This window comes from Sceloporus occidentalis, unplaced genomic scaffold (genome assembly GCF_023333645.1).
Source record: "Sceloporus occidentalis isolate IW3139 unplaced genomic scaffold, rSceOcc1.0.p SCAF_225, whole genome shotgun sequence".
Classification (NCBI taxonomy): domain Eukaryota; kingdom Metazoa; phylum Chordata; class Lepidosauria; order Squamata; family Phrynosomatidae; genus Sceloporus; species Sceloporus occidentalis.
Window position 1 is genome coordinate 1,076,710 of NW_028317205.1, and position 20,767 is coordinate 1,097,476.

At 41.9% G+C, this 20,767-nt stretch overlaps 2 protein-coding genes across 2 annotated transcripts in view; both read right to left on the bottom strand.

Annotated features, from left to right (window-relative positions):
- Positions 1–9,364, bottom strand: part of LOC149276784 (cadherin EGF LAG seven-pass G-type receptor 3-like) — an 89,085-nt gene extending 79,721 nt beyond the window's left edge. The window contains exon 1 of the mRNA XM_089503316.1: positions 6,544–9,364. Coding sequence (XP_089359442.1) covers positions 6,544–9,364 — 2,821 coding nt within the window. The remainder of the gene's footprint in view (positions 1–6,543) is intronic.
- A 10,810-nt stretch (positions 9,365–20,174) lies between these two features.
- LOC149276785 (NCK-interacting protein with SH3 domain-like) overlaps positions 20,175–20,767 on the bottom strand; it is a 29,221-nt gene continuing 28,628 nt past the window's right edge. The window contains exon 13 of the mRNA XM_089503317.1: positions 20,175–20,378. Coding sequence (XP_089359443.1) covers positions 20,175–20,378 — 204 coding nt within the window. The remainder of the gene's footprint in view (positions 20,379–20,767) is intronic.

Genomic DNA, 20,767 nt, shown 5'->3' on the forward strand with positions numbered 1-20,767 from the left:
TTACGACTCTCTGCTACCTCTTGATGAGGAGGACATTAAATGCCAAGTTCGATTCTTTAAGGTCCACGTTGTAACTGTTGTACATTAACTTATGTTATCGTATATTGAGTTCCCATTCTTTTGTAATATATTGTCAGAAAAGATGGTTTATAGAAGCTATTGCACCCCTGTGGTGTATCTGTTGGAGACATAGGTGACGATCATTACTGCCAACATAAAGTATTTAGCTGTTTCTGGAAGACAATCTCCACTCTGCTGGCTTTTTTTTTTTTTGATAAGCCCTGTTATCCCTTGCCCATTCTTTTAAAACATATAAACTCACACAGCATGACAGGGAAGGGCATTTAGAATACAAGGCTGCAGGGCCCCGGCTCTCACATTCAATCCCCTCCTAGTTCTCATATTCACAGCAACTGTGAACCCAAGACTTCAAAGAGACTTCATCAACGTCTTCCCAACAGGGCATTTCCCTCCTTAGCGAAAAAAAATTCTGGCAGAGGAAGCTCCAGCCGGATAAATCTCACATTCTAGCAGCGAAATTGATCTCTAAGGGATTTTTAACTTAAACTATCCCTTGCAGTGATGTGTGTGCCGTTTGTTTGCTTGGGATATGCGAGAACTACGAACAGATGATGTGCGCGGAGAAGAGGGTGCTAGAGACGGGGTAAGAACACACTTCAACTGGAACGCTCAGAAGACAACATAGAGCTATTTATAACGAATTAAACAGGATAGAAACGTATGCATTATGAATGAATATTCTATGGGCTGTATTTCAGGATTAATTAAAACCCCTGAGCTGCTGGAGGGGCCGGAGTGAAAGCTAAAATTCTCATACAGTGAGCTAAGTGGGTCATTTAAACATTGTTGCTAAATTACCCAAATTATTTTATCAGTCTAATCTCCACGTAGTATACTCAATCCTTGATTTAAGTCAGTTGTTAGTAGTCTAGTAGTCACCAACCCTCTTGTAGACCAGAGTCATAAAGGATGCCTTCTTGAATGTCAGGATGTAGTTACAGTATCCATGTGCTCAACATTTAACAGAAGGGGTAATCTATTTCTATGGCCCTGATCACTTCCAAATGCCTAAATTCACATTGGCTGAAAGGTGACCATAACGCCATGACCATGACCATAACGCCATGACCATGACCATAACGCCATGACCATGACCATAACACCATGACCATGACCATAACGCCATGATGCTACCACAGCCAAAAAGTGAGCAGTTCCCGGCAAGAGAGGAGAATAAATTGAGCAACAAATAATCCAATACCTCTGTCATCCATGTAATAATGCAAATTAATTAAATAGATCTACCATCTATCATCTTTTTATCTATCTATCTGTCTATCTAACAATCCATCCGTCTTTCTAAATACCTCTGATGGTTCCATATTATTAGTTGTTTTATTGTCAGAAGTAGAGTTTTGTTACATCACAATCTTCACAAACAATACAGAATGGAATATTAGCATAGAGTTGGGGCAAGCTGTTGTGTATCGTAACTATACAAAATCATCTGAAGCATAAAATATATATATATAGACACAAAAGAATCTTCTCTTAGAAATGTTCTATTGACCCCAGGTGCAGTTATTCGGGATGCATAGGAGAGAAGAAGGACATTGCTTCTTTTGTGTTGGAGGAATATAATTCACCAGTTCTCAGGGTGGAAGCAAAAATGGCGCACTAAATTATATTCTCCCGGTACCTTGTCCCTAATGGCAGGGTAGAAAAAATAATCATAAATCATTTTTTTTTTGGAAGTGGAGGCTACAGGGCTGTAGGTATGAGACTGTCACCCCAGGAGAAGGATCAATCACATCTCTGAACACAGGCTGGCGGACAAGTCCTCGGCTGAGAAGCAATAGAACATCTCAGCGGTGAGGCAAGTATGTCAGCCACTGTGTGTGTCTCTGATTGTGAGAGATATGGAGGAAATCAGATGCCATTATATTTTGGTCAATTTGTCCTATTCCCTTGCTGGGAGATGTTTTTTTTAAATTCACAAAATTTCAAACCCCCCACCACCACCTTGCTCCTTTTCATTCCTTTCTTTTCGTTTGTTCGGCCTCCTGCGCTCGCTGCTCGTTACAAGAGGAAATCGGTTCTTTGATTAAGTCAGAAAGGAATCTGAGACGAGTGATTGTCTTCTGCTCACAAGGATATTTCAAAATGACCAACAGAAGAAAGGAAAAGAAGGGAAAAGAAAGAAAGGGAAAGGAGCAAAGATCAAAATGTAAAAAAGAGATACATAAATAAAAATGTATTATGTTTTTATATGAAGTTATATATATATTTTATATAAATATATATATAATAAAAACTCAGTTAATAATGTGTATATATATTGTATATATATATAGTTTAAATATTTTTGAAAAAATGTTAAAATATTGGTGGATATAAAAGAAAATTTAGGCAATCACATATAACGGAGAGGAGATAAGGTTCCTTTCCTGCTAAAGGGTCGCTGTTTCACCCCTCGTTGTTAATGAAATGTTGCTGAAAAATGAAAAAGATTGTCCGCTATCATCACATAAATTCTGTTTTTATTAGAAACTGTGGTAACAGCTCACAAGGTCAAAACGTGGGAAATATTAACTCTGGTTTATCTCAATTCTATCTGTTCTCCCCCCTTCATTATTCAAGAAATTTCATTAGAATCATTTTATGAGCCGCTGTGATGAATGAGTAATATAGTAAAATCGCAATATGTAATTACATTATTTAGAAAGATATTTTTAATATGTCATAAAAATCAGCTTCATCGCAGCAAATTACAGAGGTGGAGATATATCTGGACCTTTCCTCAATCAGTAGCCTTATATGATTATAACTTATAAATATGTTTATGTGCTACCTTACCAGGCAGGTGAAAACTCCATAAGACCCAAGGCAAATCATAGCTGCCAACAATCCCAATTATCTACATTTTGTCTACAAAATAATGAGACATTATTTAATGCTGTGTTTAAGTGAACTATATTAATTAGAAAAACAAAATAGTGTTTTTTTTAAAATATCAAACTGCACAAGGACCGGTGGGAAACAATGAAAAAGATGTCAATAAGATATTGAATAAATTCCATATATGACATTTCGTTTGATTAGATTCTTCCCCTTTGAGCAATTCCTCTATTCCATCTATCAATGTCAAATCTAAGGTGTTATTACAAGAAAATGGGAATATATATATATATATATATATATATAAATGCATCTCGTAAAATTATTTCATTTTTCATTCTTGAATGGAAAGAACAAGGATGTGACCTCAAAAGAACAGTAACACCATAAACTAAATGACACTTAACAAATCAAAATACACAAGTTATACTTTCATACAAATTTACTTTTCGATCAAGAGGCAAGTCAAGCTGTCTGGTCTCTGCCTTGAATCCCATCGAATGTCTGCACAGACGCAGCCATGATTGATCTAAAAGTTTTCTAAAAGTTTTTTGGAGTGTCTCCCCAGGGCTATATTCCCCATACAACACACAAGACAATGACAGAAGAACCTTTCTTGTCGAGGTGATGTTTCATGCAGTCAGGGGTTGTATGAGTAGATATTCCAACCTCACCCGTCATTGCCCCGGTTTGACCCCTTTGAGTGCCACAGATCTGTACAATACATTACAGCGCTCTCCAGCCTGGCCCTCAAAGCGTCACCTGGCTTTACCGAAAGCGTTTACATCCTTTTCAGCCCACGTGTTGTACATAATGTCTGATTATCTGCTAATGAGATAAACACAGATCGGTTCCAAACGTGCAGCTCTACGCAAGTCTTCTACAGAGAGGCCGACCTAAAAATAACATTTCTTTTTTGGAAATTCATCTGTTCGGTGCATTCTTTCTCCTTTCAGCCCCATGTCTGCGAAGTCAAATTAGCTTATGGAAATCTGTCTTGTGTGAATACTTTCCTAGACTAGCCAAGTATGAATTATGATCGACAATGTGAATTATTACACTACACCATATCATCAGCAACAGCTTTAAAGGCGCTTAGTAGGAATTTTCCTGTTTTGCACACGATAATCTACTGTTCAAGAGTTTCTTGGATTGGTCATAAAAAATGCATGACATTTATATCAAATACATTGATAAGCACTGGATGCCTAATGTAATAAAACTCTCACTAAAGAAGAATGCATATTAAAGTACTCTGCATTTATCATTATTGCTATTTTTATTTATTGTCTTTTATACAACACCATCATATTCCGGTAGCACTGTTTACATATAAATCCAAGAAAAAAAAAGCACTTCATGTAGAAGCTGCAGCCCTGCTCCTGCAGCTGTCTTGTTTATCCATGGTCCAATGATTCTTGACACTCACTGGCTGATTGAAGCAGCCAATCAGTGCCAGGAAGCCATTCCCATTGAAATCAATGGCTAATCATATCTCCTACACACAAATTGGCTGGTAGGGAAGGGGCTAATTGGGGATTCTGCTGAAAAGTGCAATAAACCGGCTGGAGTGTCCCTTTAATTGTTGTTTAATTGTTTAGTTGGCAGAATAAGGAATGTAGTGATTCATACAGTCCACATTGGCTCTGCCCTAGGAACAAAAGGCGGAAGCTGCAGCACAGACTGCTTCAAGCCAGGATACATAAGTAGAAGGTTGTCAAAAATGCTGTCCCACCCCTAATGACCTTGGGCTAGCCCTCTTGGTGGCGTTCACCTGTGCCTATAGTGAGATCCTGAAATATGCCCCGTTGAGTGTGCCTTGAGAAAGGCTTACAGAACAGTAAAACAGAGCCTTGATACAAGTCAACTCTATATTATGTTAAAACCAATATAAAAAAAGACAAAAAACTTTTTTATATGTCTGTATAAATGAATGGAACAATTACTGTTTCTGCAGTTACTGACCTGCGGTTCCATTTTTACAGTAACAGAAAACCATGCAGCTGCTGTAAGCTTGTCAAAAAAATGGAACATTAACAACTACAAAGAGAAATACAATCTGTCAAACTACAAGGTCGGAAATGTGATGATGCGGCCGATCCTAAGGCTCCATAAATCCACAAACACAATATATGAGGCTGTGCTTATAAACCCTTTATTAGCAGCAGATAACGCACATCTCAAGCAACACCTTCAAACAGGATTAGTGAAACCCGTTTTGTACGTCTGCCGTATGAAGCCACTGTTATACGTTATGAGCTCATAAAGCCACATAATAGGTCTTGGTAGAGCACCACCCCTAGCCACACCTCTCGCCACACCCCCAAATATAAAAGTGTTCCTCTTTGATCATTTGGAATGTTAGGGGGTTTGTGTTGTTACTGAAAATGTTAGGAAACTTCCCAGGCCATAGACTTTCAGAAAGTCCCAACCGTTGGGTGAAATGTGTCAGGGGCATATTATACCCCCCCCAATGAGGAACGTATGAACATTTTAGATTTTGTTGACTCGTGTAAATTGACTTTGGGTAACCTCACTGAAGCGAATCGGTTAAAAGTACACATAGAGATATGTTTCTGTTCTTTTAATCAATTGTTGTCTGCTTTAAAATTGGGCTATGATACGAATGGTATCCAACGTGACTGCTCTCCCCACTCTCGTACTTCACATTCACATTTAGTAAAATTGGGTTTAACACACATACCTCAGCTTGCAGCAGATACATTAAACCTCATCTGCATAAAATATATGGTCAGCCGAGTGTCCTACTGTCTTACTCCCAGAATCCATTTGCCCCGCAGATACAATTAACCCCTGAAGAGACCTAATCTAGAAACATGCATTGTAAACCCGTGTCTTCACAGAACTAAAGACACTATCATGCTGGAAAATGCACATACTCCGTCTTTCTCCGGAGACCTATTTTCTCATCACTCCTTAATGAGTCTTAGGTGAGAGCCAGTTTAAGGAAGAAGATGAAGTTCCCTGGTAACTCATAAATTATGGAAGACGTACAACAGTCTGGCACAGTCTATGAAGGAAAATAACAGGGCCCTGATTTAGTGCCTGCTTATATACACCCAGATAAAAAGATTTATTTGTCACTTATATCCAGTAAAAAATAGACTTTGTATACTGTGAATGTGTGAGTCAATAAAATAAATAAATATAAAAACAATTAAAAAAATGTAATGTTAATTAAAGCCTTCATTGGGTCAGACTTATACATTAACAGTCTCCGGTTGACCGTTCCATTCTTAGGCTTTAATCTGTATGTAGCTCTGATAAAAAATATATCATAAAATATTTTTTAACAATCTTCGGGGTGTAGTGTACCCTATTATAAAGATTTCCAGGACCATTTCATAATAACTAATTACTGGTCTTATTGATCATTCCAAAAAACAACTAGAACTGCCAGTGCATGGACTGTTGATATCTTCTGGAAATCATCCATGATTTCCAAAGATATTTTAATAATAAATTTCATATATAATCTCCCCGGAGCCCTTAATGTCTACAAACACTAGATGAAGCCTTATTGCTAGAAAGACCTCTAAAACACCAGCTGTTATATATGGGAAGTACGATTTACAGCAAGCACTGAAAAAAAGAATGTCTTACCTGACACCGTCACAAGCATTGATGCCACCAAAGATCGGTTGTTGTCAAGCTTTCTACTGAGCCTAAGTTCCCCGCTGCTATGATTAACTATTAGTAAATTTAATTCGTTCCCACGCTCGAAGGTATAGAAGAGTCTGTCTGAAACATCTGGATCATATGCGGGTATCTTCCCAATAACGCCGGAGGGGAAAGTGTTGGAACTGTTGGAGACGTAATTATTGAAGAGGATCTGGAAGTTCTTTAGTACAGGACTATTGTCATTTTGATCAATAAGCTTAATTCGAACTGTTGCGCGGCTAACAAGTGGAGCGGAGGTGGCCTGTACCACGATAACGTACTCAGCCTTTGTTTCATAATCTAGATCTATAAGGGCGGTGAGCTCCCCGGAAAAGAAATCCATCTGGAATATTTCTGGAATGTTGCCTTCCACAATCTGGTACATTATCTGTGCATTTGGACCTTCATCAGGATCTGTGGCTTTGATTTTGCCAACTACTGATCCCACAATGCTGTTTTCTTTGACAAAAACTTCAAATTCATCTGCTGGAAAGACTGGGGCGTTATCATTGACATCCTGGACAGCAACGTGAATACGAACTGGGCTTCTCAGAGGTGGCATGCCCCTATCTACAGCATAAGCTGTCAACTCATAGATAGGGACACTTTCTCTGTCCAGCTTTCGGACGGTACGGATGATCCCTGAGGTTGGTTCAATTGTGAAGTCCCCATCACCATCTTCTCCATTTTGAAAAGTGTACTGAACGCGTCCATTGGCATGAGAATCCCTGTCGGTGGCAGAAATCTGGAGGACACTGGTAAAGGGTGGGACGTCCTCCGAAACTATCCCATGATACTGTGTGTTCATAAACTGTGGTGCGTTATCATTGACATCATTCACTATAATTTCAACGTAGGTTGTGTCAGATTTTTGGGGGATTCCATTATCTTTAGCAACAACAGCAAGAGTGTAAGTCATCTGGTCCTCATAGTCCAACTGTGCCTGTAGAGTGATGGCTCCAGTGTCTGGATTTATACGGAACTGGGGGATAATGTCCTCCAGAGAATACGTTATCCTGGCATTCTCTCCGACGTCTTCGTCCGTTGCACTGATAATCACCACAGTGCTTCCAATGGGACGATCCTCGTTAATGTCCACTGGATAATGTGCACTTTGAAAAACCGGCCTATGGGTGTTTGCATCGGTAATGTTTATGTGGACGTAACAATTGTCATGAAGAATACGATCGGAGGCGGTAACTGTTAGGACATACCTTCTTTCCTGCTTGTAGTCAAGGGGTAAGGACAAGGTGATCAGCCCCGATACCCCTTGTGAACTAATGGAAAAACGGTTTCGGACATTTCCACCAGTGATCTGATAGGTGATAGCACTGTTCACATCCTTGTCAATGGCAGTTATACTGAGAACACTGGTTCCCACTGGAGCATCTTCATTTAAGCGAATAAAATACTCCTTCTGGGTAAACTCTGGGCGATTATCATTCACGTCCAGAACTGTAATTGTAACACTAGCAGATGCAGACAGAGAAGGAACTCCATGGTCTCGGGCGACCACTCCAAATACGTAATGTTCTACAGTCTCTCTGTCCAAAGATCCACTTACTGTAATCCATCCAGTAGCGCTATTGATTACAAAGGGGGTATCCGACTTCCCCCCAGTTAATTTGTATTCCATGCGGGCATTTTCTCCATAATCTGCATCTACTGCTTGGATGTGAATCACAGAGTGACCCAGGGGCACATTTTCTAGCACACTGACTTGAAATGGGGTACTTACAAATATAGGGGCATGGTCATTGATGTCTACAACCTGAACACTTATCATGCCAGTATTGTTTGAAAGTGGAGGGCGACCAGCATCCTGGGCCCGTACCTTGAGTGTGTACTCCCTCTCTGTTTCAAAATCCAGAGGTGCAACCACCTGTATCTCCCCAGTTACACTATCTATGGAGAACTGTCCCCGACTGTTACCACTTATGATGTTATAATGAACCAAAGCGTTACTGTCTTTATCGTGGTCTGTTGCTGTAACTCTTAATATCTCGGTGTGAGGTCTTATATCTTCTCTCACCTGAACAATGTATCTTTTCTCGCTAAACTGGGGCACATTGTCATTCTCATCTAGAACGTTAATTTCAACTTTGACAGTAGAAGACCTAGGGCCAGGGTCCTTCCCCTGGTCACTAGCCTCAACAATAAGAGAATATTTCTCCCTCTTCTCCCTGTCTACTTGTCCACTTGTGGTAATTAAACCAGACCTCGAGTCGATCTCAAAAACGGAATGGGCGGCTTGTTCATTTACAAAGCGGTATTTGATATTGGCGTTGGCTTGGGAGTCAATATCAGTGGCTCTCAGCTGCAAGATGGGGTATCCTTCCTCCACATTCTCCCTAATACTTTCTCTATATTCTGCCTGTTCGAATACTGGGCTATGGTCATTTCTGTCGCTGACAGTTATGGCAACCATTGTAGTTGCAGAAAGGCGGGGGGTCCCGTGATCTACGGCGGTGACTCTGAAATAATGCAAGTCCATACTTTCCCTATCTAGGATTTCAATAGTGGAAATCAAACCCGTCACTGAGTCTATACTGAACAGTTCCAAAGACTTGCTATTCATCAGAGCATCCATGCTGTAATAAAGCTTTCCCGATTCCCCTGTATCTGGGTCTTGTGCAGTCATGGTTATAACAGGAGTCCCAGGGGGCTGATTTTCAGCCACCTGAACCTGATAATTATACTGGGGGAAGTGAGGATGGCGGTTAGCTGCCCTGCGAGTTCTTATTAATGGCAGGGATTCCCTCATGCTACTCCTCCCACTGCCCCTTTGCCTGACACCCTGTGAATGTGATATATGAGAAGGTTGAAATGGATCAAGCTGCATAGTTTTGCTGTTTGCTAATTGTTGATGAGAGTACAGATCGGTGGCTGTTGCCTGCTGGAGATCCCTCTCTGGAAAAGCAGTCTTTGAGCAACCTTTGGTTGAATTAAATGGGAAATACACAGAGCAGGGTCTTTTTGGATGCAGTTGATCTCCCAGGGGATGCTCTGAGGACCTGAGAGAAGCAGTTGCTGAAGCTACAGAGGGAGCTGTCCCATCTCCTGGTGCTGAAGTCTCTCCCCACGTGCTGCCCCAGGGCTGGCTTTTAAATCGTCTGTAAATCCAATCCTTCAGATCACAGGACTGATTACAAGCTGATACACCCCAACATCGATTGTGCAAGCATAGAGAAGGGGTCCCCAAAAACTTAAATAGGGACAAGTATTCTTCACTGCCCAGAAGTGACAGGTTAGCACAACATTTGCTTATGAAAAGCACTACATGGTCTACAGATTGATTTAAAAGGGTATTGTTTTCCTGCATGTGAAAGAAGCATATTTTACCCTTCCAGAGCTCCAGGCATAAGTCTCTCGGTTTAATTTGGGGTAGATTTGGACACTTCTGGCATTGCTTCCTAAACTGGAGCACATTCTGTTGTATCCCTTCAAGCAAGTCCCTTGTGTCTGGACCAGAGTAAACCACGAGGATCAGGCAGTCCCAAATTAAATCCCTATCGCAGGCAGATCTGAAGACCCCCTTGTCATCAGCACAATGACACCGGATGCCCCCTTTAAACAAAGCTGTGAGCAACAATGACGAGCTGCGGTTGCTGATCTTCAGGTCCTGAAGCCAAAAACCCACCCCAAAAAAGCCATCCGAATCCAGATCGATGTTCTTCAGCTGATCTGCTTCCTTTTCCGATCTCACAGAACACGACAAAGTACTAGAAAAGCATTGCAAGAGGAAGACAATACAACAATTCACGTTGGAAAGGCAACTGTTTCTTATTCTGGGATCACTGACATACCTGTCACAATCCAGCTGGATACATTGTTTCACGATGTGTTTGGTTAGAATCCTCTTATTTATTTTCCTATTGCTGAACGTGGCACAGTTGAATTTGAACCTTGGCTGGCAGTGTTGCGATACAATGTCTCCGCTGTGAATCTTAAGGCAATGGGGTCCGACGAGGAGCAGCGATATCCAAATGCATTTGGAATCGATAGGCAGGAGATGTGATTTTGTAATCCAGTAAGAGAGGAGAGATCCCCCTTTCCCCTGAATATTGGATGGGTGTCCCTTTAAGCCCTCCTGTGTCTTGGTCCTATGGATACAGGGTGGAGGCACTGATCCGGATTTTGGCAGACAAACACAGGTGTCTGCTGTGCCACTTGGCTTCCCCTTCTTGGGGTGGCACTCCACACATACCCACTTGCATTGACTTGGCACCCATGTCCTGTTCATGCACTTTGGGAAGCTGCACCCTCTTGAGATGTCTTCAGAGATCAGCCTTGCCAGGGCTCCAGTGGAGGGGCCACATAAAGCCCCCCAAGCACACAGGCCCTCCTGGCTGCCATTGCCCCCGGCCTCACAGGCTCTCTCCATGCACTGGGTCACAGTAGCCCACTTGATGTGTGAATGAAGCCCTTTGGTGGTGGCCCCTGTGTGTTCAGGGCTTAGCTTCTGCTTGTCCAAGGCTGGTTGGGGGGTATGGGACCGGTCCCCAGCTGCCTCCCAGGTCCATGCATGCTTTCCCAGGCTGGAAGTGAACAAAGGGATGCTGAGGAGGAGAAGCAGCGGGAGGAGATGGCAAGACAGGCTTGTTCCTGACAGCAGAGCAGCCATAGTCTCCCTCCCTTGTCTCCTGGCATAGAGCAGCCCTCACTGGCCAGTGGTGCTCTCCTCCCCACGTCCTCCTGTCTGTCTCCTGGCCCTGGCAGCTACCATCTACTCGGTGCTCGCTTCCCTCACAGGCAGACTCTCCGGGCGCAGCATCTCCTCACCCTCCCTTCATTCAACACCAACATGGCTCCCGGCAACCCTAATGGTCCGCTCCACCCCATTTCTCCAACCCCCACCCCTTTTCCAAGGGTAGCACTTGGTACGTCCCACTATACACATGAGCCCTATTGGAAAGCCGAGTCGATGACTGGAGCGGCCGCCATCTTTGTCGCTGGCAAAAAAGGGATGAGCGGTCCGTGGTGCTGAAACCATGCCTTGAAAAAGCTCTGCTAGCATCAGCACCACCGGGCTTCATTGCTTTTTTTTAAAAGCAGCAATTCAGTGAAAGTGTATTAATATCAGTGCTGTTGCCACTCATAGGGTTAAGTCGTAAACATATTCACGTATTGAATCACTGATGTGCTTTAAGGGTATGTATATATATGTGTGTGTGTATATATACACTGTATGAATATATATATAGCTATATATAGCTATATATATAGCTATATATAGCTATAGCTATATATATTTATATATATATATATATATATATATATATATATATATATATATATATATATATAATACATTCAATAGGAACCACTAGTTCCGGTCTCCCTGAATGAATTCTAAATCGGTTTCCAGTGATCAATATAAGTCTCCATGGGTATTGATAAGCAGAAGAAGGCTATGCCCTCCTGTGACATGTTGTAGTGCATGACTCTGCTTGCCAGTTCTAATGATGACTGCCATTGGTGTCCTCCATTGCACCCCTGGAGTTGTAAATGGAATGGTTTGGACCAAACATCATCTTGTTAATGAGAAGCAGCTCACAGACTTGGAATATGTGTGACAGTCCCAAGCTTGGCCTCATTGTCCCTAATATCACAATGGGGAGGAACCGCCTTCTTCTGCTTCACATGAATGCCTTGAGCTGGGATCTCATTGTCTCGCTGCCCATGGAAGCCGTTACTTAGCATCTAAAAGCACAGCTCCCGGCTTCTCCAGTCATCCCGTGTATTCTAAACGACAGTGTTAGCGTTAACATGGAACACGTAATCCACATATGTGTGATAAACACACTAAATGATTTATTAAATGATATCATAAATTATAAATGGGGTTTGAATAGTGGAGTGAATTATAGAACCAGTCAGCTGAGACCCAGCTAGTTAATTAATCAAATATCCCAAGGTATATAATCATATCTGTGTACAATCCTTCGGACAAGAGAAAGAGAAACAGAATCCGCCAGCAGATCGGCCCCATTCGGCCCCCATCCAGTCACCCGTTTCTCCTGCTGTAAAGACTCAAAGCTTAATCAGTCGTTGGTCTCGTCTTAGATTCAGGAGCCATATGCCTGTCCTATGCATGTTTTAATTCTCTTACTTCTACCACTTCTGCTGGGAGGCTGTTCCACTTATCTACCCCTCTTTCAGTAAAGCAAGATACCCTTACATTTCATCTAAGCTTCTTTGTTTCAGATTGTTCTAGAATGTTCTAGAATTGTTCGAAAGTGTTTCCTTCGCCTTTATGGTATGTGGATTGCAGCTCCCATGACACTCAGGTGAGAAGTTGGCCAAAGCTAAGGCCTGCTTAGTACCAGGAAAAGGTAACTTGTGGCAATCCAGCTGCTAACTCCCATCATGCCCATTTAGTCTCTGTGGCCAGTGGCCGTTATGCCATTAGTAGGAGTCATGGCACAAACCATGCAATAGGTGACATTTCTTTAGGGGATGCGGTAAAACGATTAGAAAATATTTTAAATTCCATTAAAAATAACACGTTTCTTTTTCTTATTGTAGCACTAGTTTTTCTTAACCCTTTCAGAACAGTATTCAAAATTAAAACCCAGTTTAAGACAAGCTATTCAAGTATTAAAGCTTGTTTCTTAATTTCCTAATTTTAAGTAGAATAAGCAAACAAAAAACAAAAAAAATCATTCAAAATACAAAAAAATTAAAGGAATTGAAACATTCTTTCTTATGCAAAAAAAAGATAAAAAATGGAGCATTTACAGAAAAAATATGAAAATTGATGCATCTTCAGTGTCTGACTTTGGGGACAGTCAGAGTCAGCTTTGGTCATACGCATTCCCCTCGTAAAGTGAAATGAGGTCATCTTTGTGGTTGATGTAATACAGGCGATAACTAAAATGAATTACTGTCACGCCAATCCCTGTGGGCTTCCGGTCTTTATAGTGTTTTATGATTTAATTAAAAATATACATTAATCTTCCAAGTTAAAAAAAAAAAAAAGAACAAAAAAAAAACAAGATTAAATCTGAAAGACATCAAAATGATCTAATAAAATAAGAAGTATAAAAATTGCTCAGTTAAAATAATATTATTAAAATGTCAAAGGACAGCGATGACATCACCGGCTGATAAATGCTTTCACCTGGAACTTGGAGCAGGACCCAGACTGTCTTCCCATCTGCTAATCCTTTTTCGGTATTACAATAGATTGATTTATAGGTCGGAATTGCTTATATTTGAATTTCCAGAATGGCGTAATAAGCGTGTTGGCAGATATAATGGCAAGCAAAAGTCATTGGGAATGAAAAAGAGCCGTGGCACTTTAAGGCCAGCGGCTGGAGCTCCACCATCAGCCACCAGCCCATTAGGCATTTGCCTAGTTTGCCAGATGGCCAGCCTAGGCCTTCTAAGATAAATCGTATGTGGTTGATGATACCTCCTTTTTCTCCCAGACATGGACAGGACAGGACATGGGGCAAGAACAATCTGAACTGGAGCCCCATTGGAACCCGCAGCCGCCGTTCCGTTGGGTCAATCGCAGAGGACTCTAAAATATAGCTTCAGATTCTGTGCCCTAAAACATTGGATGGGCAGACTCCTGTGGTAAATGTCTTTAATTAACTCAATGTTCCATTACAGGGGGTATACATTTAGCATCCACCAATCGTCATGGGAGTAACATCATTTTGCTTCCTAATGCGGCAAAAGGTTAAAGGTCAGATGCTTGAAATCCCAGTTTAAAAGGGAGCCATGCGTGCCGATAGACACTTTATGATATCCTTCCATCATCAGTGGATCCCCTGTACCTTTATGGGTGATTGGGACAAACAGCCCATTGCGTGGGAATGAGTGCTCTGAAAACAGCAGGAAACGGGTTTATAAATGAACTTTTGTGAAGTGAAATGCATTATTTATCATGAAAGTAGCTTATTAAAAAAAAACCACACACACTCTCAAAGTGTCGCTGCTCAAAGGACTGGTTACAATGGAGATTTCCCCAACTGGCCCGTTTATACTTTGACAGACCATGCCTGGCTTCTCCTAAATCACTTAAGGCCCCTAAAAATAGTTTTTTTTTCCCAGTCCCAGCTTCCAATACATCTAGAAAAAGTCCATAGAGGGACAAGGCAGACATATCACATTCCCTAATACAGTCACATAAGATATAAGATATAATGGTAGCGAGGGCAAAAAAACAAGAACACCTGCAGTTATCGTGTTTGTGGAGTCTCCTTTGTGACTTCAAGTTGAGCTCGAGACCGTCCCGAGGATAAGCCATAACCCATCATCCGTTCTGCGGGGAAAGAAAACATTTAGGTTGACAGCAATCTTCCTTTGCCTCCCTACAGACATTAGCAGATACGACGCATAGTATGGAAAAAAAAACACAACACACTGACATTAATACTGATAATATAATAAAATGCGCTGGATGTGGCCTCCTGGGAATCTGCCTGGTACATTGGAAGCTGCGGCAGAAATAAGCTTGGCCCTAACGCCTCCCATTCTACAGCTGTCACTGGCAGAGAGAGCTATGGAATAAGTCTTGAGTTGCTGTCAGTACGGCGGGCTCACAGCGGCGGGGGTGGGTACCGGACCTCTGTAGGTTAATGAGCTTCAGAACCCATCAGAGGTATGGAGGGGAATGCAGCAACCGGCTCTGTGGTGGATAAGTCACTAAGTATCGCACGGACTCCAGTGACAGGCCTGGCAGTAGGCAGCGGTGCACGTCAGGGCTGGTCATGTCTTGGTGGTCCTGGCACTTTAAGTCCAGCGGCCGCCTGATGACGTAGCTTTGGGCTGCACACTACGTTGTTGTGCTTACATAGCCACTGGCTGCACACTGCAGCACCCGATCTCCCCTGGAGCAGCAGATCAAGTGACTGTGTTGCCCTGACAGCCAGCTGCCCACCAGGCATTTACCCGGTGTGCCAGATCGCCTGTCCAGGCCTGGTGTACGTGTGCTGACTTTGAGTGTCCAAGGAACTCACATTTTTATATCCCTGGTGGCAGGGCCGGACTGGCCCACCGGGATACCGGGAAATTTCCCGGTGGGCCGGAAGGTCCGTGGGCCGGGCGGCCGGCAGACTTACCATGAAGACAGCCGCTGAGCGGCTGCAAATGGCAATGAACGCCTCCCTCGGTGCCAGGGGCGGGCTGGGCAGGGGGGCAATTGCCCCCCAGGCTTCCCGAAATCTAACCAAAGCGGCCGCTGGGTGCTGATGCGGCCAGCCGGCATCAGCACCCAGCAGCCGTGTGCGATGGCCGTCTAGTGATGGGAGCAGTGTGAGGGGTGAAAGCTCCGCCCCCTCGCACTGACCTTTCACCCCTCACGCTGCTCCCATCACTATGCGGCCATCAGATTGCTGGGAATGTAATCTGAACGGCCGGTGCGTGCTGATGCCGCCGGCCGGCTCTGCTTTAATACTTTTTTTTTTACTTTATATGGCAAGCCGATCCAGCTTACCATATAAATAAAAAAAAAAGTGTTAAAGTAGCTCCGGCCGGCGGCATCAGCACGCACCGGCCGTTTAGATTACATTCCCAGCAATCTGATGGCTGCATAGTGATGGGAGCAGCGTGAGGTGGAAGCTCCGCCCCCTCGCACTCAGACTGCTGCAGCACCGGATGTCAGGTCAGTGGCGTCCTGTCAGCATAGAGGAGAACAGTGTGCAGCTACCAGGAAGTCAAGAGAAGTAGAAGGTGAGTAAAATAATGTATTTTTTGTACTGTATAATGTTTTTTGTATTTGTTAAAAACAAAAAAAATCGGCATGTGTGTGTATGTAAGTGTGTCCCCCTATATGCCACTCTGCCTCCAGAAATGCCTTATACCCCCCTATATGCCACTCTGTCCCATGATATGCCTTTTAACCCCCTATATGGCAGAGTGGCATATAGGGGGTTAGAAGGCATATCATGGGACAGAGTGGCATATAGGGGTATAAGGCATTTCTGGATGCAGAGTGAGGGTATAAAGAGAGGGTATAAAGCATATCAGGGAGGCAGAGTGGCATATAGTGGGGCATAAGGCTTTTCTGGAGGCAGAGTGCCCCATGATATGCCTTTTAACCCCCTATATGGCAGAGTGGCATATAGGGGGTTAGAAGGCATATCATGGGACAGAGTGGCATATAGGGGGTATAAGGCATTTCTGGAGGCAGAGTGGCATATAGGGGGTTAGAAGGCATATCAGGGGGGCAGAGTGGCAAGCCTGGGGGCAGAGGTGCATAACTCGGGGGTAGGTTGTCAAATGAAAGGAAATAAAAACCAAATATGTCTCAATCATAGCTTTTATTAAATATGGAAAAAAATAGTCTACATGAATTAATAAAGAAATAAAAGTTTCTTACCAGAATATCGTGAAGAATAATGTGATCAGTGTTTTGTTCCACTAAATAAAATGGAACTCTTTCATCTAACAATGTTCGCAGTAGCAAATGTTTTGATCCTATTATGTGTAATGTATTTAATTTATTAGGGCCTTTTAACACTTTTGCTTTCTGGCATTTTAATACAAATAATGAGATAAAAAGAATTGCACATAGTGTGACTCGGGTATGTATAAGGGGTGCGTGTGGGTATAATAGCTTCACCGTGAGATAAACTATATGGGGCTGGTCTCCAAATTTTTCCAGGGCTGCTTTTCAGTCCCAGTCCGGCCCTGCCTGGTGGGATTGAGATAATATAAAAAAAAGTCTTGTTAAAGCCAATTTGGTTGAGTTGACCTAACAACCCTACCGGACCTTTCCACCAGGTGGAGAATGGAAAGTTGAAGCAACGTGCTGAGCAAAAAGAAGGAAAAGAAGGCCGTACTACAGAAAAAGAGACAAGACTATGGCGGAGAATAGAGAAAAAAAGGCAAACGCTTGTTATGGAGCATTCTTCCAGTGGAACCTCGTGCTAAGAAATCCCTTAATGGATTTGGAAAATGTTTTCTATTCAATAAACAGCTATAAAAACACGCTCAACAGAATGTACTGCCGATCGATGAGTGAAGTGCTAGCAGAGCCTGCTGAGAGCATAGTACACAGATAACAAGTGGAAATTGCCCGATAATCAAATATTTATGGTGAAATCAAATGATAGCCCAGAAATGGGGAAAATAAAGAAGATGTCAGAAGAATGATCGTCAGAATAATTAATTTTGTTCTCGGATGTTTTAATGCAATCCTTAACGGCATTAGTAATATCGCAGTGGTATAAAAAGGAATATGAAACCAAAATTAGGATGGATAATAAAATTAGGCATTTCATTTTTTATTTTTTTTTACCGGCAATGAGAGATGCAGCTCTGATAGGTCTACAATGAACTATAGATGGTTATGATATAGAAAAAAAAATTAAATAAAACCAAGAACATGAAAGCATTTCAAAGTGCTGGGTATAAAAGTGGTGGATCTGGAGCAATCGTCATAGCAACCAGTGGAATGTGCCTGCTGATACAGGCGCTGTGCACTTTGCTCCTGTATACACAATGGTCTCCACTGCTATGAAGCTGCAGATTTTTTCTGACTATATTCAAGTTATTTTAATCAATTTTTCAGAAAATTCAACCCATTTTTGTTATTATGTTGACATCAAATTATCTCCAGAATATTAAAAAAAAAAAACGCACTCTTTAATACTATATAGATTTATAAAATAATAAATAATAGGGACACATTGCGCAGGGTTAAATATAGAACTTATTTTATTGTTGTTATTTAAGGTATTTAAAATGAAACAAATATAAAAAGCGCAAACAAAAACAACCACAATGCACAAACAGCTCTGTCCTATTAAAAGCTGTATAAAGACTGTTAGGGTTTGTTTCGTTGTTCCTAGATTTACTAACAGGGGAGAAGCAATGTCTTCAGGAATACGATATGTTTCAAAAATAGACCATTCTACAACAATACTAGAGGGTGTAAGCTTTTAGGCCAAGAAACAAAGTAGAACTGCAACATGTTGTAAGTACTCACTACATACTTTCCAGTTTGCCTGACCACTTAAAAGGTGCATCTCCATTGAGAATAAGCATGAAATGCACTTTTTAGCTTTTTTTCTTCCTTTGTTGCTAGGGCAATGACCTATCAGTGCACGTTGTTGAGTCACATGACAATTAAGTGTTCCCGATGGAAATTATGAACAAGGCAGCATTTTTCAGAATGACCTGTGGCTCTCCGACTGTCAGAGAGAATTCCCCGCAGCATTGCAGGGAACTCTCCTCTCTGACAGTCGGGGAAGGTCGACGCAGACAACCCCTGCTGCTAACCGCACCTCCTTCCGGCTGCAGCGGAAGATGCCTACACGAATCGCATAGAGCTCTACACGCTGCCCGGACAACACTCCGGGGAGCCAGAAGCACCGGTAAATTTGGGGGGGGTTACCAGACAGGAGGATCCAGGTCCCCAGCAGTGCTGCGGGGGATCTGGATCTTAGTCTCATAGTCAGACCTCTATTTGAGGTCTGATTATAAGATGACTCTGCTTATTATAAGTCGAGGGGGTATTTTTCCAGAGCATTTGCTCTGAAAAAAACCTTGTCTTATAATTGAGCAAATACGGTTATATTGTATATAAAAATATATTGAAATGCTAAAAAATAAATTCACACAATCCACTAATTTTTATTAAAGGTAAAATCCTTTGCATCTTTTACAACTCCCCACTTTTCTCAAAAGTCTAAGAGAAGTTTTTGTTTAACATTCAATACCTCATGAGAATTGATTGGAAAAGAGGTGATGTACAATATTCCAGACACATTTCCCATCCCTGATGAAGCTGTTTAGACATAAAACAAATACAGGCAAACATGTAACAAATATCCATGATAACAGAGTGGAACACATCCAACGATCTTCATTTTAGGCATTTAGAGTTTACAAAGATTATGGAGGAAAAATTACAGGAAAAAGTAAAGAAAAAACACCACAAATTCTTACAGGTTTTAATTAATTTTTTAAGGCGGTTTAAAAAAACCAAAAACATTTAATTAATTCAGTAGGGTTAGCAGCCTGTACAACTGAGAACATCCATAGCCAAAATAGCGAGGCTGAGCCTGGAGTCATGTCAAGTGTCGTTAAGTGATGTCAAGCAGCAGATGACTACATCTCACCGATTTATGGATTAGTCTGTAAGGGATTAGCAATCTCCGATATGTTTGTAAAGCTAAAAGAACGGATACTGGAAACCTTCCAAACACAGCATACCCTCTTATCTATGCAACAGGCAAACCGTTATCGGAAAAGGTTAGAGGATTATTTATATTCCAGTTTAAATAATCAGTGAAAAATCACTTGAATTTTTCCCTAAGAGTAGCGGGGAAAATATCCCTTATGCAAAAAAAAAAATCTAACGTTTCATTCGCATCTCAGTAGCAGAAACGATTCCCAATTTAAAAAAATCTTCACAGTTCTTTAATCCCGTGGCTGTCAGATGGGTGTGAAAACAGACTATAGTGCACACCACTCCGGTCCGCCAAAGGGTTAATTAAGACGGAAAGGCTCTCCTTGTAACTAGGAGTGCATATAAAATGTTAGAAGTGGTTAGTAGGCTGGAAGATTAAATGTAGGGGTCGTTTTCCACACTTCGTGGCAGCATCAGTTGATATTTAGCCGCTCTCTGGGGAAAAGTGAGGGAATTCTTTGTATATTTCACGAATGATCATTTTATCCATCTGGCAGTGAGGGTTTTCCTCCTCTTCGGCTAAAATGCGCTGCAGGATTCCATGTAGGTCGTGATGGCGGTGAAGATGCTGAAGGTAATCGGTTGAGCGAATGATGGAGTGCATCAGGGAGAGGTACTCCATGCGCAGCTGTGAGAAATAAAACATAGCGTTAACACTTAAAACCCCAGCTGGGTGTAATCAAAGTGGCGAAAAACTGGTCTGGTTAGAATCCCTTATTAGGTTTTATGAGACCTTTATTTACAATCTGATAAAACTTGGTAAAGTGAAATAAAATATGTTTAGAATGTAAGCTCTGTGGCGCAGTGGATTTTAATATTTACATAGTTACTCTTTCTCCTATTGTATCTTTACACTTAGAACCAGATTTTCCATGTTTTAGGGGTTGTTGCTAGCATCAACAGGGAGGAGTCTAAATGTAGCCCCACCCACACTGCTCATACCCGTTTATATTCATGCCTTTTCAATTTTAAATGTATGCCCCTACTAGAGTTTATCTTTTCTGTAGTGTTTCGACG